The following is a 16,180-nucleotide window of genomic DNA, read 5'->3' as shown; positions in this document are numbered from 1 at the left end:
TCTGGGCTTTCTATCTTTGTTTAAAGAGATCATAATTATCTTTTTATGTAAGCTTCTCAATTTGAAGACATTCATAAATAAATATCTATTCTTTCTCTCGTTATTGTGGCACTTTGCAAACATAAATCATTTTGATAATCCTAATTGACCTAACACAAGACGTTTTGTCTGATTTAACTTAAGACAGTGAAAATTATGTAGTTTCAACTGTTTACACCAAGGCGTAGGAATTTTTCTCCACTTTCACACTGTGCAAGCTTGTCATTAAGGCAGATTGTTTTGGCTTTCTGTACAATCCACCACCAAAAAAAAAAAAAAAAAAGATCTCCCTGATGGGACATAATCTATTTGTAACCAAAACATGAGCAGAATCCCCCAAGTAGACAGAAACACACAGCTGGTCCAGTTCACGGTCAAAACTGATCTTTAATGTTCAGTTCCACTTGTGCCATTTCTTCATTTCAGATTTCTGCAGTGACTTACATCCAGCATGACCACTTTTAAGGATGCAAACAGACATGTCTCACATAAGAAATGCTTAAAGAAAACACATCACAGGAGAAAAACATCATGTATCTAAAATGTTTGGTTAATTTTTTTTGTTCCCTTCTTCGATGACAGCTGGTGGACACAGCGGTCATGCACACGGGTGCTATGGACTGAATACTGTCACATGAAATGTACAAAACGATTGTTCCAAACTTCCACTGAGCAGGAATAATGAAATATATCAGGGTAAAAGGGTGAAAGAAAGGCCGGGCTGTCATAAGGTCACTTTTCAAATCTAAGATACACTTAGAAGTCAGGACCAAGAACATCAACAAAACTGGGTGTTTCAGGTAAGTAGCGGTGTGGCACAGTTCAGAGTGAACTTACATGTAAAACATGAGGCGGTGGGGCTTCAATGATCTAGGGTTAGTGGCTGCAATTTTAATGGAAAGAAAATCTGTTTTCATACATTTGATGAAAGGTACTTCCATCTTTTAGAGTAAAATTTATGTGGCTTCAGTGTGATATCAATACTATTTTCAGTACAAATACTTCAACTTCATGCAACAACCATACAACAAATTATTGTAATTTAAAAAAAAACAAAAACTTAAGAGGTAAAATTAATTTAAAAAATCTTCACAGTAAAGTTTTTCCTCACATTCATACAGACCAGACAAGCATGCAAGATGGGAGAAAAAATAAAACAGTACAAACAGCAGTTACTGTGTTCAAACGTATGATCGAATCGCCCAGAGCTTGTGCTGCTCAAGTAACACTAGAGTTTTACGGTGGGCTGTTGTAAGCAGTATGAGCCTCGCACCCTGCTTGGCCGCTCTAATTTCAGGGGCAAAGGCCGATTTCCAACCATAAAAAATAGGAGTACATAAAGTGCTTCTGTTAAAATAAACAATAAAAACAGTACAAAAACAGCTTTCCAAAAACAGGTATCAAAACAATGCACTTGGGGATATGGAGAAGGTGGGTGTCTGCTGGACTTTAGATGTTTCCTGAAATATGAGCCGATTTTTGTTTTGAAGAGAAAACAAAAAAGATGAGTTCAGGGATGAGAGGAGGTAAGGAGGAGAAGTTGTGTGGCGTTTAACCCAGGATGAGGCTGGACTTGCCCCCCGGGGGATTTCGGCGGCCAGGTGGTCCACCTGCGGCGGGCTCCTCAGCCTGCGGAGGCTCCTCCTGCGGCTCTGGAGCCGGATTTGGTTCTGCAGCGATGTTTTCTGAAAATGGACAGATGCGTCATGTTTGTAGAAAGAAAACAAGATGGTAACACCTATAACCTGGCCAGGCCAAACACACCCTTCTGGATTCCCGCCTGGTCTGATCATTCTCGTAAAATCGCATTCATGGAAATCTAAACATGCCTCTCCTGTTTAAAGCCTCTTAAAACTAAACTAACTTGAATTATTTCTTTGCAATCTCTGGATACAAAAAAACAAAAAAAATCCCTAGCTTATTTTCAAAAAGCACTGATTGATGTGGTTAAAGCCATTCTTTAGCAACCTAGCTGGGAAAATCCACAAGGTCTTTCATGAACATTACAGAATGGAATGAGGAAAGAACCTGCTTACCATTATCACACACAGAATTATCTCCATCCTAAAAAAAGACAAGACAGAGACAGATAGGAGGTCAGCATACCTTTTTAGCCTTTTTTTTTTAGCAGCCTTTGGCTGCTAATAAAAGCAACAGGCCTGAGAAAGCTGTATACATTATGACACCTCTGTGTTTTTTCCAGTGTATAAATAATTCCCCTGAACGAACTGCCGCAAAAAACGACACATCAGTAATGCAAGCCTGTTCTCTGAGTACGTTAAAACTGAAATGTCAAACACCCACCTACAGTGGATCTCAAAAGTATAAACGCCTCTTTAAATGTCAAGTTTATTAATTGACACTTATCGTTTTGACATATTTTTCCACCTCTAATTTGATGTGGGGTAGGCAAGCATATGCCTTTGCTTCAGTCTATTCATTTTTTGGTAAATTATAGGTTTGCAAAGTAATATTTTGTTTTGTTTTCTTTGTGTAACCCTGTTAATTTACCAACATAAAGTGTAACTGAACATGTATTCTGTACAGTTGAGCTAAAAATAAAATAATCTACCGGTTTGGAAATCTGAAGAAATAAAAAACTACAATAACCTGATGTTACATGAATGTAAACATTAAAACTGATACTTTGTTGAAGTGCCTTTTGATGCAGGTTCTGTCTTTATTGCCACGCCGATCAATCAACCATCAATCTGATTAACCAGAAATAAACTTCAGCTGTTCAAGTAAGGTTTTTTCTGATATTAGTACCCTGTAGCTAATGCCAATAGTAGCAGAGAGAATCACTTTACCTATGACTTTATTAACAAATACTTAATAGTCTGTCACCCTAAATCTCTTCATTCTGTCCCACTCCCACTTTCATCGAAATTGTCTAGGGTTATCACGCATGTTTCATATTTTCTTTACCTGGGCAGTGCCTCTGTAAACATAAAGGATTTATAAAGCAGACACCAAACTGGAAAAACTACTACACTCCCTCTCAAAATAAAAAGGAAATAATAGGATTAGTTCTTTGGGGCTTTCCACATCTATTCAATCTCTACAGACATGTTGGGTAAATTGAAGCTTTGCTAGTCAGGTTTCCATACAATATCCTGATGATGTGGCTATTTTACTACAGGAGCTAAAATGAAAAATTAGAGCACCAACAAAAAATAGTCCAAGCTTCCAACTGTGTTATGGTGTGATAAAAACCAGACCAGAACCTTTAGGACCAGAATTCATGTCTGCCAAAAACAACACTGAGCATCAATAAAGAAAACTTTGTCCTATACTGAAACATGAGATTGACACCATGCTGCTCTGGCGTGGTTTTTGCATGCTTATTTTTAAGCAGAATATCACAGTCAGTGAAATATATGAACTTTACTTGATAATAATGCTTAAAAAATGTGCTGATTTAACTTTTTAATGTTTCCTATAGCCTATTTTTACAAAACGTTTGTGTCTTAAAGCCACAGAGACGAATACTCAACCTGCTGATGTCCCATACAAAGGTAAACTTTTAGAAATGAAGTGAAAAATATTTACTGCTGTTACGTTAAAAAGAATATAAAACACTTTTTTCAGTACACTCATCACAATTGTATTCATAAGGTTTAAAATAATCATTTACCAAGTTGTTTTTTTTTGGCAGCCATTTTTTTATGTCTTAATGGTCATGATTATTGCAATCCACAGTGTGAGAAAACTATAAGTACTACCACTACAACTAGTACAATAAACCTGTGTCACCATGAATGTTTTGTTTTAGATAACAATGACAGTTCCCTTTTTAGATCTCACCAACTATAAAAGTACCAGTGGATCCTTTTTGCAGTTCCATTGTTTTCTGTCTGAATATGAAAGTTTATATGACTGCACACATCAATTAATGTGTCAAGGAGCAAGGGGTTTTTCAAGGTGTGAGACAGCAAATAAACAACTGCCCCCCCACTGATCCCACCCACCCACATTATCACAATGATTTCTGGACATTTTTTGCTGTGTCATTGCTGTTTCCATACACGTTTCACTAACGTTGTGGGGTTTACCCGCTTTAGTTACACGTTGCGCCACATTATTTGATGCTTCAGTTGCCTTTTCATTTACAGAGCTGAAAGTATGAACTACTTTCTGTTGTGACCGGAGCTCATTTATCCTTCTGTAAAAAAAATTAAATCCAGGATCTTTGCTGACAACACCGTGGCACTGGATCTGGATCTGGATTTGAGCATCTTCAGATCCAGCCCATGAAAATACAAACTTTATGGTCATACTTTCATCGTTTTTTCTTTTTTATCCTGCATGGTCTAAACTGTCTCCTTACTCCCCACAGCTTTAGGTACTAACATTTTTCAATTTCATTTTTTTTTTTCAATTTTGTCTCTGACATAGGTTTGGTGAACTTGACTAAATGTTTGTAGTTACTTTTTCCAGGTTTTTTTTTTTTTCTCATATCACGCCCCCTTTGGTGCTTTTGCTGAGGAGCCCCAAACTTTGAAAAGCTCTGTTCAAGTTTACATCAGTCACATTCAATTTTGTAGAAAGGATTTAGTAACATAAACAACCAACATTAACAGATCATGGCATGACATGGAACTGATGTCCTACAGGTATAAACACATTGCTTTTGTACTGGACATCCAAAGTTTGCTTTTTCTGTTACATATGAATAAATAGGCCAATAAATGAGTTCACGGTTACCATACACTTAGTTCAAAGTCCATGAGATGTTGTCGCTAAGAATACTTAGGAACAACACTTGTGCCTGTTTGCGTGTCACTACTGTGACTAGAAATAAAGTACGGTACTCAACTCAACTAGCAGAATATTTGATAGCTGTAACTCTAACAGAGAAGGTCGTATCAGTCTGAAGCAGATTAATATCACCCAGCCACCCGTACTTAGGTGATTCTCTAGGTGGACTGCTCGTCACTACAGGAACATATTGCAAAGTCCAAACCAAACACAAACACACACAGTGAAAAAACAAATGCAACAACAAAAAAAATGCTGCAAACAAAATATGTTGCACTGAAAGAAAATGGAAGCAAAAACCTGAGATTAATAAAACAAATGCAAACAAAAAATGCTGCTACCTCATACAAGATTAAGCAAACAACAAACAAAATTCTGTAACCAGATAAAATGTTGCAACCACAAGAAATAAAATGTTAAAGAAAAATGGTGCAATTAGCAGAAAAACGACAAATACAAAAAGCAGGAAAAACAGGAGAAAATTGGAGGAAGAAAGAAAAGGTGTGTTATACTTCATGTCTTCTTCAAACACGCCTTTACCAATTTTGTAGAGCAGTAGAATATTTATTCCAGACTTTCCATAGCATTTATCTTTTGTTGTAAAGCTAGCAGGATTCCATTTGTACAGTTTTTGCTATTGCTTCTATTTCCCGCAGTTGGAGCATTTTTCTTGTTTTTTGTTGATTGTAGGTTTTTGCTTCATTTTTCTACCATTGCAGCATTTTCAAAGAAAATGTTATATTTGTCTTTTGCGTTTGTGTGTTTTGGAGATTGCATCATCCATGTGTTTGCAGCGTGTTTTGCAGTCTGCACCCGTCTGTATAATTGGGAACCCTTCATCTTTATGCAAAGTTTAGTGAGTTGCTTGCTCACAAGAACAATGGTTTAGCTTTCTCCCTCAGAACAGCAGGGCTCTCCAGAGTGTCAACTCACGTAGTCTGGAAATGAAGGAGTTTTACAGTAGATTGTCTGTGCTGTTCAACCGAGAACCTGTGGTATTTTATGGCCACAGCCACGCTTTAGCAACTGCTTGGTCTGTCTCTCTAAAAGTGCTTCTTCCTTCACTGACTGACTATTTCTTTACATCATCTTCTCATCTAAGTGCTAGAGAAGACTGTGAACCTCACACAACTTCCTAAAACTGCCTTTCGTACAGTTTTAATCCTTCCACCTCTCCCTGGACAATTTGGCTTTTATATCCTGACACTCTCTGGTTGCGTCTGGGGCAGGTTAGTGGGTTGTTGGTTGGTTGGTTGGTTGGTTGGTTGGTTGGTTGGTTGGTTGGTTGGTTGGTTGGTTGGTTGGTTGGTTGGTTGGTTGGTCGGTTGGTTGACTTCAACACTCGCAGGTCATCCAGGTTGAAAAGCCCCCCGATTCTCAGATTAATGTTTACAGTGAAAGAGGATCAGAGAGGTTCATTTACTTCCTTCCTTCTGCGGAAGTTCTCACTTCCTTATTTTCGCCCCCAGACAAACTCATGACCGGCATAAAGTTCTTACTATGGCAGGAGCCTCTCCAACGTGATTGGCGCCGTGGTTGACGCCTCTTCTCAGGGGGGCCGATGGCTCTCCGCACAGAACACCTGTGGGTTTTCCTCCTGAAAGGGCGGAAAAAGATGAGAGTCATAAGAGCCGTCATGTCAAATGCCGTCTGATGGATGCTTGTTGTAGCTGGGAAGTCTCGTTTGCAAATGAACGTTATCAGCATTGTTTACATTTTCTGAAAGGTACAACAGCTTCTCAGACGTTTACATTGCTGAACACTGAATAACATGCTGACAGCCGTTAACCTTTCACAAACATAAAAACATAATTTTGCTTCATGTTTCTTGTTACATAAACCAACATTTTTAAAAGTTAAAAAATATCTAAATAACTAAAACTCCACAGAATAAAGTCAATATAAATAAATAATGCAAGTTGCATGTAAAAATATCAATTACCAGCTATCAATAACACTGAACACTTTTACACTTTTAACACTAAAAGGCAAAAACATTTTTCAATGTTTCCTTTTACTAAACTCCAATTTGCTTTATCTGTTCAACTGTTAACTTTATATTTGATCTACATAGAAGCTACATCTGGTCTGGTTTTCTTCTTCCTGAAGGGGGGCATTGGCTGAGATAATGCTACATCCTGATCAGATCTATCTAAAGAAAAAAAAGCACCAGAATATATCTGGATAAATGGACTCCGGTCAATCTTTCAAGCATGGTGGTGGCAGCATGGATGTTTTGTTGCAGCAGGAACTGGTTGACTGGTCTGCATTGGCTGCGAGACGACAGCAGCCAAATATAGATAAATTCTCCAAGAAAACCTCTTTAAGAGAGCATTCAAACTGAGCATGATAGGATCGGCAGAGAAGAATGGTATAAAATATCCAAAAAGGTGTGGCTAACTTGTGGAGACATATCCCGTAAGACTGCTGTTGCTACCAAATATGCAATTGTATCAATCTACAGGTGTATCTACCATTTTAAAACGTTCATATTCTTTATGAAATTTTTAAAACCTGTTTTTACCTTTTCATTATCAAAAATGTTGAGTAGATTTGTTTTCAAGTTACATCTTTCAGAACAATATAAAGAAAAAGTAAAGGGATGCAAGTACTTTCTGTCTGATGAGTACCGCCTAAATACATGAAAATATCTAAGTACTACAAATAATTAATCCACAGTGGTTAAAGTACATGGATGAATACAGCTGTTTAAATGTACAGTATGTAACAAAAGTAGGAAATAATGCAATGGCAATGTGTAAATACAAAATAAGAGTATGGCTTGGAAAAATGATCCAATGCCATTATGACCTGATCAAACCTAAAGAACTTGTAATGGTAGATATTTATTTAAAATGGACAACCACATTTATTTACAGCAGATTACAAAGTGAGTGTGAACAGATGCATGGTCTGCAGAGAAGGTCAGTAAACACTAAACTATACACGTAAGCATGAAAACACTAAAACTGCAACCATGTGCTCAGCAATCAAAATTCAGCTCTCACAGTCTGACTCAACCAAACTCTTAAAAAGCATAAGCCTAGCTCCGGGTGTTCTAGCTCTGTCTGAGGCTCTTCTTGTTTTTTTTTGTGAATACTGAGAGTTGAGGGCAGCAAAGGGGAAAGTACAACCCACAAACTCAAAACTCTGAAGTCGAAAGTTATGACCCGACATCGTGACCTTCATTTTGTTCATGTCCCACTCCCATCCTAATACGCTTTGGGGAACTTTTTTTATTTATTAAAAATTCCACTTTCTCACCAGTTGTCATTACAATCAATCTGTTCACAATCTTTAATTTGAACCGAGACAGAAAAGCACTCATTTCCTGCAGTGTAGGCTTTTTCTCAGGCTTCTATCAAAGAACTGAGTACAGAAAACACAGATGGAAGTCATCCCAGTTTCTGGAATGCAGCAACAGTTTCTCTAATGACAAACACTTGCTTGTTATCAAGCAGGTTTTGCAGGGAGCTGAAACCAGTAAGGTTTTAGCCTTTTAATCGTCTTTATTGAGTCAAATCACTCAGGCAAATGTGAACTTGTGCATGTGGAGAGTGTGAGGATAGATGTAGAGCAAAGAGAGCAGTAATCCAGTTCAAGTCTTTATCACAGTAAGCTCCCTTTTTTCATTTCTCCCTTCTCTATTCTATCAGATTTTCCATGTTGAGACAAGTTAGACAAAAAATAATAAAAGAGGCACAATTAGGGACATCATTAAGAGAGTTCCTGCCTTAACAAGCAACACAATGAGACCTACTATCAATTTCTCTTCGAAAAGCAGAAAGGTATGCTACAAACTAAGTACAGCTGCCTAGAATGACAAAGTCATCTCCACCTAGAAATAACATGCACTACCACAATGGTTTTGGTGTTTCTTTAAAAACTGCCATTCCGCACACCATTTCACCCCTTCTGCTAACAGGACACAAATCCCACAGATAGTTTGAAAAGCAAATAAAAAAAAACCTAGACACCTTGACGCTTTATTTATAGAAACAACAAGGTGAATCAAAGAGAAGATGAAAGGCTTTGAGGAGCACATAAATGTTATTGTTATAGTTAACGAGAGGAAAGGGCAGCGGACCTGCCTTCTGGTTTAGTTATTACAAAGCTGTTAACTTTTAAGTCTATACAGTAACAGTGGGGTTTTAAATCTTTTTTATATACTAAAAAAAAGTAATAATGCTTAATTACTTTCCAGTCCTGGGTGAACTATGATTTTGAATTACTTCTGAGTGAGTCTGGATACAAGCCTCACTAAAATTATGCTTCCGAGGGTGATGTGGACATGGACAAACTGTAGAGTTTTGGGAAGTAGCCCACAGGAACATAGACAAAAGACCATTGAGAGTATCTCTAACTTTGTGTGCACATTTCCTCTGCTAAGAATTGGTTTGTTTCAAGAAAATAAATGAGAAGATTTGATCAGAGTGTAATCCAGTGTGCCATTGGTTCGAAAACAAAAAATACTTTGTAACATTTAGAATATTCAATTTTATCTTTTGAATGCTTGTTAATACCATAAAATGAGCTGCTAACATTGAATACATTTCCATGATGACATATAAAGTTGTATAAATTTGGTGCAGTCTGTTTTGAGTCATCATCGGTTCCACCTCATTTCATTCATTACTGGAATGAATCAGAAATGGATATAGAAAGAGAATTTTTTTTTTTTTTTAACAGAAACATTTCATGACCTTCAGTAGACAGAACCAATCTGTCAATCTATATAGACCTTTGAAAACTGATTTAATCCTGATCCAATGTTGGTGGTCTAACAAAGATTTCCCCATTGAACACAGGTACACCACAATAATTTGGAATATTGCAAAAACGTACAATACTTTTGTAACTAATTAGTGAAACTGATGTAGATTAATTATACATAAAGTGAAATACTTCCAAGCCTTGTTTGGGGGTTCTTTAGCATGAATTAAATTTTTGATATGAAGACAACCAGAATGTGGTTCTGCTGAGGTGTAATGGAAGCTCAGGTTGCTTCAGGTCGTCTGCACAGTTGGGTCTGGTGTCGTTCATCTGGGCTCTGACTCCAGTCTTGGTTCTTTTCTTGTGAAGCTTCCCAAATTCTTGAGCGGATTTTGCTTGGTAATCCTCTCAAGGCTGAAGTTATTCCTGTATCTGGTACACTTTTTCCAACCACTTCTCACAATGTTTTAATTTTATTGGATACCAAGTTTTGGGTTTTTGTTATCCTTAAGCCATAATCATCAAAATTACAAGAAACAAAGACTTTGAAATATTTCACCTTATGTGTAACGAGTTTATATGATATACGAGTGTCATTTTCTGAAATGAGCAACAAAAAATATTAAACTTTTTTACAATATTCAAATTTTTTAACCTATACTTGCACTTATGATCATATATTTATAATCAGGTAAAGATTAACTCAACACACAAAGGTAGTAAATATAGCCTTAATACATGTGTGTTGGGTGAATACATCTGTCATTTTTCAATCCAACCCGTAACCTTAAGACAATTTCAGTGTCAGCTAAAGTATCCTTGTTCTGAAAAACAAGAACAAATCTTAAGATTAAAAAAATTCCTTTTGACGTCACTTATTCAAGTTTCAATGTACTTCCTATTTTAGATAGAAAAGCAGAAATAAAAGAAGGAATTGAAAAATGAGGTTCGACTTTCTCAGTGAAGTAAATACTGCTAGAACTAAAGGGTATAGCTAAGTGTAAGAGGCTAGAGGAGAAAAAAGGAAATGACAGACATGTATGAAAGTTTCAGTGCGCACTCAGCCTATCAGAAAATATTCTTTAAATAACCCACGGAAATGTTGTTGTGCTCCTCTATCACACATCGTACTTGATCTTATATACTACTGCTTTCTAAAGAGAGAACCAGACGGAGGTGTCTGTTTTTTAAATTATTCTAAAATGTCCATTGGAAGTGTGTAATGCAATATTAACCCTTTCAAAAGAGAGTTAAACTGTGGTGGCTGTACTGATGAAACAGACATTTGGTCACTTTTATCAATCATAGAGTGGTTTCATCAGAAGCGAGCAAAAAGAAGATCGTTAAAAGAGATCTAACATGATCAAAAAGATCTTTAAAAAAACATTCACATGCACTAGAGCAATACTTATAACCATTAAAGGAAATTAAGAAGTTATTTTAATTTGATTATATTTAGAAGGGGATTTCTAGCAGTTCAAAAAGTAAAAAACAATAAAAAATAAATACTGCAGAACATGAAGTAAAATATAAAAAAACAATCTACTTGTCTACTTAGTATTATATACCAAAATGCTAGTGTCTTCTCAGACTTCAAGTACAGTTTGTTTATTTCTATGAATTAAAAAGGCACCAACTGTTGAGAAACAAAAAGCTAATCAAGTTTAAAGTTAAATTTTTTTAATTAAAATCAGACCGCTTGAATTAGAGCAGCCGAACGTCAAACAAACAACTGCAGGCACAAAGCATGTTTATTTTGCTCAACAGTTGTAAGAAAATTGTAAAAAGGGATCGGCTCATCACGTGCCCTGAACCTTTTGTAGAATGATAAGCTTTAGACCTTTGAACAGGAAGTTTGAGAACCTTTACTGTGATGGAAACTAAAGTGAAGTGCCCCCTCTGGTGTGTAAAGAATTTACAAAAAGTGGATTGTCCATTTCTCTGGAGAACCTTTACTTTTCTTTTACAACTGCAGCACTCTCTCTTCACCATTAATTTCCTAAACAAACAGACTGAACAATAAACCACTTCTTACTGACTCTTATGTACAGGTGATAAGAGCTACATTACTGTGCTACACTGACAGCTGGTATTTATTTTTAAAGGGTTGGCTCTCTGCGGTACATCAAAGGTCAGTAATATTGTCTCTGAATAAAAAAGTATGGGAAACACATTGGGGAGTGGAAATCCCACTGGGGAAAAAAAACAGGAAACTGAAGTCAAAGTGTAGGGAGCTTTCAGTGAGCTAAAACTGATTTAAAATAAACTTTCTAAGACTTGGCGGTCTTGTCATGTTGTACATTCCAAGTCAGTTGGCTAAAAAACTTGACTTTAAGGACTGATGAGGGAAATGATAAAGACCTGGGCTCTTGAGTCAGACCGAACGAGAGTCAGATAGCTGTCAACTGGCATCTTTGAGGGAAAAAAATTGATTTTCAGAAGTTATTTATTGTCATCTTGTCCAAAAAATCTGTTGTTTTTCATACTTTGAGATGGTGATGTTAATATATTTTAATTTGATTTTAGTTAGAATTTATAATATTCTAAATGTTACATAGTTATAAATGTATCTTTAAATGTCTGGGGATTTTTGTCTTTCACAAATGTTTACAGAATTTTTCATTCTGAATTATTACAATAAAAAATAGAGGCTAAGATATGGATGTTAGCACATTTATGTCCATTTTTAATTTAGCATTAAATAGAAATCTGCATACTGTCTCTAAGCCACAGGTGTCAAACTCCAGTCCTCCAGGGCCGCTGTCCTACAGCTTTTAGATGTGCCACAGGTACAAAACACTGGAATGAAATGGCTTAATTACCTCCTCCTTGTGTAGATCAGTTCTCCCAGCCTTGCTAATGACCTAATTATTCTATTCAGGTGTGGTGCAGCAGAGGCACATCTAAAAGTTGGAGGACAGCGGCCCTTGAGGACTGGAGTTTGACACCCCTGCTCTAAGCCATGAGATAACAGTTCAACGAGAAATATTATGATTATTTAATATCATGAGACCTTATATAACAAGATTTTGTTACGCCCCTATTATATCCTGAACTCAGACATGTACAGTAACTATGAACTTGTTAGAGCAACACAAATATTTGAGCTATGTCTCAGGTCATATACCCCATGCTTGGAGGCTGAAAATAAAAACCTCATAATTTTCAATAACCTTTCCACTTACCTTAAATTTTTTTGAAAGTCCCCAATCAAAAAAGCAAAGCTGTTTTTTTTTCTACAATCACAACTAATTTTATTTATTCAGCCTCAGAAATAAAAAAAAGGCAAATGCTTTAGCAGAAATTGACATAATATAAAGCTGAAAATTAGTACAACACACAAAAAGCACTAGAAAAGTAAGTAAGATCGTACCTGGTGGGTTGTTCCTTCGATTAGCGTAAGGGTCTTCCGGCTCTGCGAACACACTGGACGCCATCTTGTTTTTTCTGACGGGAGGTTTCTCCTCATCTGCCCCAAGTGAAATGTTGGAGCCGCCACCAGGAGGGCGCAAAACCCTGGAAACATATTAAAGTCACAGCTACCAAACTCTTGATTTTTCTCTGTTATTTTTGTCATTTTCTATTTTTGAGATTTCCAATTATTCAAGAGACATTACATAAAAACAATAAATGCTACATGCAAGACAAACAACTTAGCCTTTTAGACAAATACAGGTGTGTTTGAAGAAAAAGCATGATGGCCTTTATTGGGGGCCATTGATTTAGTTTTAGATTTTCTTCTGGTCAATTCTTAAACTGAAATGATAAGACATGGATTAGCATTAAAAATCCATCAAGAAACCAAATGATTTTCAGTTAGACCAATCCCAACCAGTTCAGGTTAGCTATTATTGTTACAGGTTAATTTTCTAAACTAGAGAAAAGTTACTTTTAGGGATGCTCAAATGTGAAAAATTGGACTGATATTGATATCCAATAATAACTCTGCTGTTATTCAAGATTTACCAATATTTTATTTTATCAATTTCTTTTATCCGATTACTTGATTAACCGTAAGAATAATCGATAGATCACTCGATTACTAAAATATTCATTTACAACAGCCCTAGACGATACTTGTTTAGATTATATTATGTGCCGTATTACATAAAAACAAGAGATTATTTAACATTATGGATGACTGTACAATCAAGGTCAATCAGACTAAGTGGTGTTTACAACAATGACTAAAGAAAATTCCACTGACACATTTGGTTTGCTATTTGGTTTCTACCTGCAAATGTCACTGTTTATATAGTACACTAAAGAATAATGAAAGCATTTCAACGGCTTGAAATGAAATCAAAAACATCAAATCCATAAGAAGAGTCTATATTTAAAGTATAACCTCTTTGTTCTGGCATGCTGGATTTTCAACATCAGTCAGGACTCCTCCAGGTCTTGACTGACGTCAAACCATTATTGTTGTCCATTATTAATTCACCAACTTTAAGAGAATGGATTACATCCTCTTTGCTGGGTATTCATCCGGGAAGACCTCAAGTTCAAAATGTCAAGGTTGCAATCATTAGCACTTTTGCCTTGAGATACAGTACTCCATCCTGCTGAATCATCCCTAAATCTTGCCTGGACTCTTAGAAAAAGTTTCTCTTGGAGTACATTTTGATCTGCCATTTGTTTATGGCAGTAGCTTTAGGCAGTAGTGTGAGTAAGCTCTTGCATCAGAACCAAACTCATACATGGATTGTATCAGGATGTTTCATTCTTGGCACAAAACAGGGCACATGAGAGCACTCACATTTTCTTCACCGCACAAATGATTTTCTAGAATAATCAATAGTAGATTTCATAGGAGAAATTAACTTTGCATCTGTCTTCTCTGGTGTCCGTTCTAATAGTCCCTGGATTTTCAGTCTGTCTTTCTTAAACAAAAGTGACTTCTTTGCTGTCACAAAACCTTTTCCTTAAATTCTGGGTTTTACTGTGTGTGGCTACATATTTTTTAACATGTAAAACAGGACAAATGGATTTTAAGAGGGTGTGAATGGTAATGCTTTACGAATCCTACATTTGTCTCCCTATCAAGCACATCTGACAGTTTTCCGTATCAATTAGTTTACCATTAGAACAGAAAACATTGAGCTTTCATAGAATCACATGTGTTTTTAATTTGACTATTAGGAAAAATAAAGTCAGCTGAGCTCATTGTTTGAAGAGAAAACAGGAAATGGTCACATTTTAGTTTAACCTTTGCTTTTTGCTGAGATTACTAAAAAATTGCAAAAGCTTGACACAAATAAACAATTTACTGTAATTTTCCATTTTACATGTGGCATCCAAATATCCTGTTTCATCTGATTGTTTTTAGTGTTTTAAACAAAACATTTTTGGATATAAAGCATTTGATCACACTCCTAACTGGTTTTGAATTATACTGATTTGATTGTATAAAATCTCTGACCAGTTTGTCATGTGAAATGAGAAAAGGTTCGTTGTGAATTGCAAATCTATAGGCAGCATATATTTTGGTTTACCTTTCTAATTACCTCGTTATAAAGTACTAACTTGTTCACGTATTTTCAGGGGGGAAACACTAAACATCAACAATTGTTAAATGTACATTATTCAGTGCTCAATATTTCTGTAGCGTAAGCAGATTTCTAATAATCCAGATTAATTCAAATCCCACATGTGAAATAAAATGCACACGTGTCAGGTGTGGCCAGCTGTAATATGGCCCTTGTTATCATCAGGCAACATGCTGGGCAGACTGATTCTACATCAGCTGTCGTCTTGACAACTGATCTGAAATGTGCCGAGACCCCACCCTAATGGAGTGACCGATCTGGTGTATGAAATCTTTCTCAGACTGTAAACACGACAGCTCCCTCTCTCTCTCTCACACACACACACACACACACACACACACACACACACACACACACACACACACACACACTCGCGGAAACGTAAAAGGACGTTAGCACCGAGCTGTTAGCTGGGTAGCATTTTTTTTTTTTTTTTTTTACAAAAGGGATGGTCCATGCATGCTAACTTGCTAGCTATGATTAATAATGCGAATGTTCCGTCATAAAATGCCAAACTGCGGGTTTGACCTGTCGCATTTTAAACATATTAAACGGTTAGTTAAACACAAAATGAAGCCTTTCAGAAAAATTCTATGTTTTCGTTAATTACACGTTGGACCGTTGGTAAAGTCAGGATGCTGAACGTGTGGGCTAAAGCCGTCACATCGGTCTGATTGAAGCCTTTTATTTACCTGGAACTGTTTTTAGCACCGGGCTCCATCCCCTGAAATGTCGTGGTAGTTGTCATTTCTGCACAAAAACGCCGTTACGCTAGTAATAAACCTGTCAGGAGTCACGCAAACTGAACTTGTTTAAACAATGCTTCACCACCTCATCGTCGCCCGAACAAGCTAACGTTTCCGAAGCATCAGCATCCACCTGCCTGCAGTCTGAGCCGGAAACCCAGCCTGAAGACGGCGCCTAACTTCCGCCTACGCCTTCAAAATAAAAAAGTTGTTGCGTTTATTGGCATCAAATAAGTGTAAATGGGTTAAATGTGTAATAGTATTGTTATATCATTTTGTCTAATTCTCTTTGAAACTCATTTAAAATCTGTAACGTGTCAGAGCTTCCGGGTTGTCTTTACAGTTCTAATCTGCTGATATCCTAAGTGTTGC

At 36.6% G+C, this 16,180-nt stretch overlaps 1 protein-coding gene across 1 annotated transcript; it reads right to left on the bottom strand.

Annotated features, from left to right (window-relative positions):
• Positions 1–401: 401 nt before the first annotated feature.
• On the bottom strand, positions 402–15,975 carry LOC102218596 (jupiter microtubule associated homolog 1-like). The gene is made up of 5 exons (XM_005797502.2): positions 15,755–15,975; positions 12,887–13,029; positions 6,300–6,397; positions 2,076–2,103; positions 402–1,724 (listed from the first exon to the last, which is right to left on the bottom strand). Exons 1-5 carry the CDS (start codon positions 15,808–15,810, stop codon positions 1,591–1,593), a joined length of 459 nt encoding a protein of 152 aa, XP_005797559.1. The 5' UTR covers positions 15,811–15,975; the 3' UTR covers positions 402–1,590.
• Positions 15,976–16,180: the final 205 nt, after the last annotated feature.

Source organism: Xiphophorus maculatus, chromosome 5 (assembly GCF_002775205.1).
Source record: "Xiphophorus maculatus strain JP 163 A chromosome 5, X_maculatus-5.0-male, whole genome shotgun sequence".
Taxonomy (NCBI): domain Eukaryota; kingdom Metazoa; phylum Chordata; class Actinopteri; order Cyprinodontiformes; family Poeciliidae; genus Xiphophorus; species Xiphophorus maculatus.
Note: the sequence above shows the minus strand (reverse complement) of the source record. Positions and strands in the feature narration are given on the sequence as shown.

What these genes read in the sequence shown, in the direction of transcription:
- LOC102218596 (XM_005797502.2), bottom strand. Translation starts at nt 15,810, where the DNA reads ATGACAACTACCACGACATTTCAGGGGATGGAGCCCGGTGCTAAAAAC. An exon ending in GGTGCTAAAAACAGTTCCAG is followed by an intron (nt 13,030 to 15,754) that starts GTAAATAAAAGG and finishes ATATGTTTCCAG; the next exon opens with GGTTTTGCGCCCTCCTGGTG. An exon ending in TCGAAGGAACAACCCACCAG is followed by an intron (nt 6,398 to 12,886) that starts GTACGATCTTAC and finishes CCGCCCTTTCAG; the next exon opens with GAGGAAAACCCACAGGTGTT.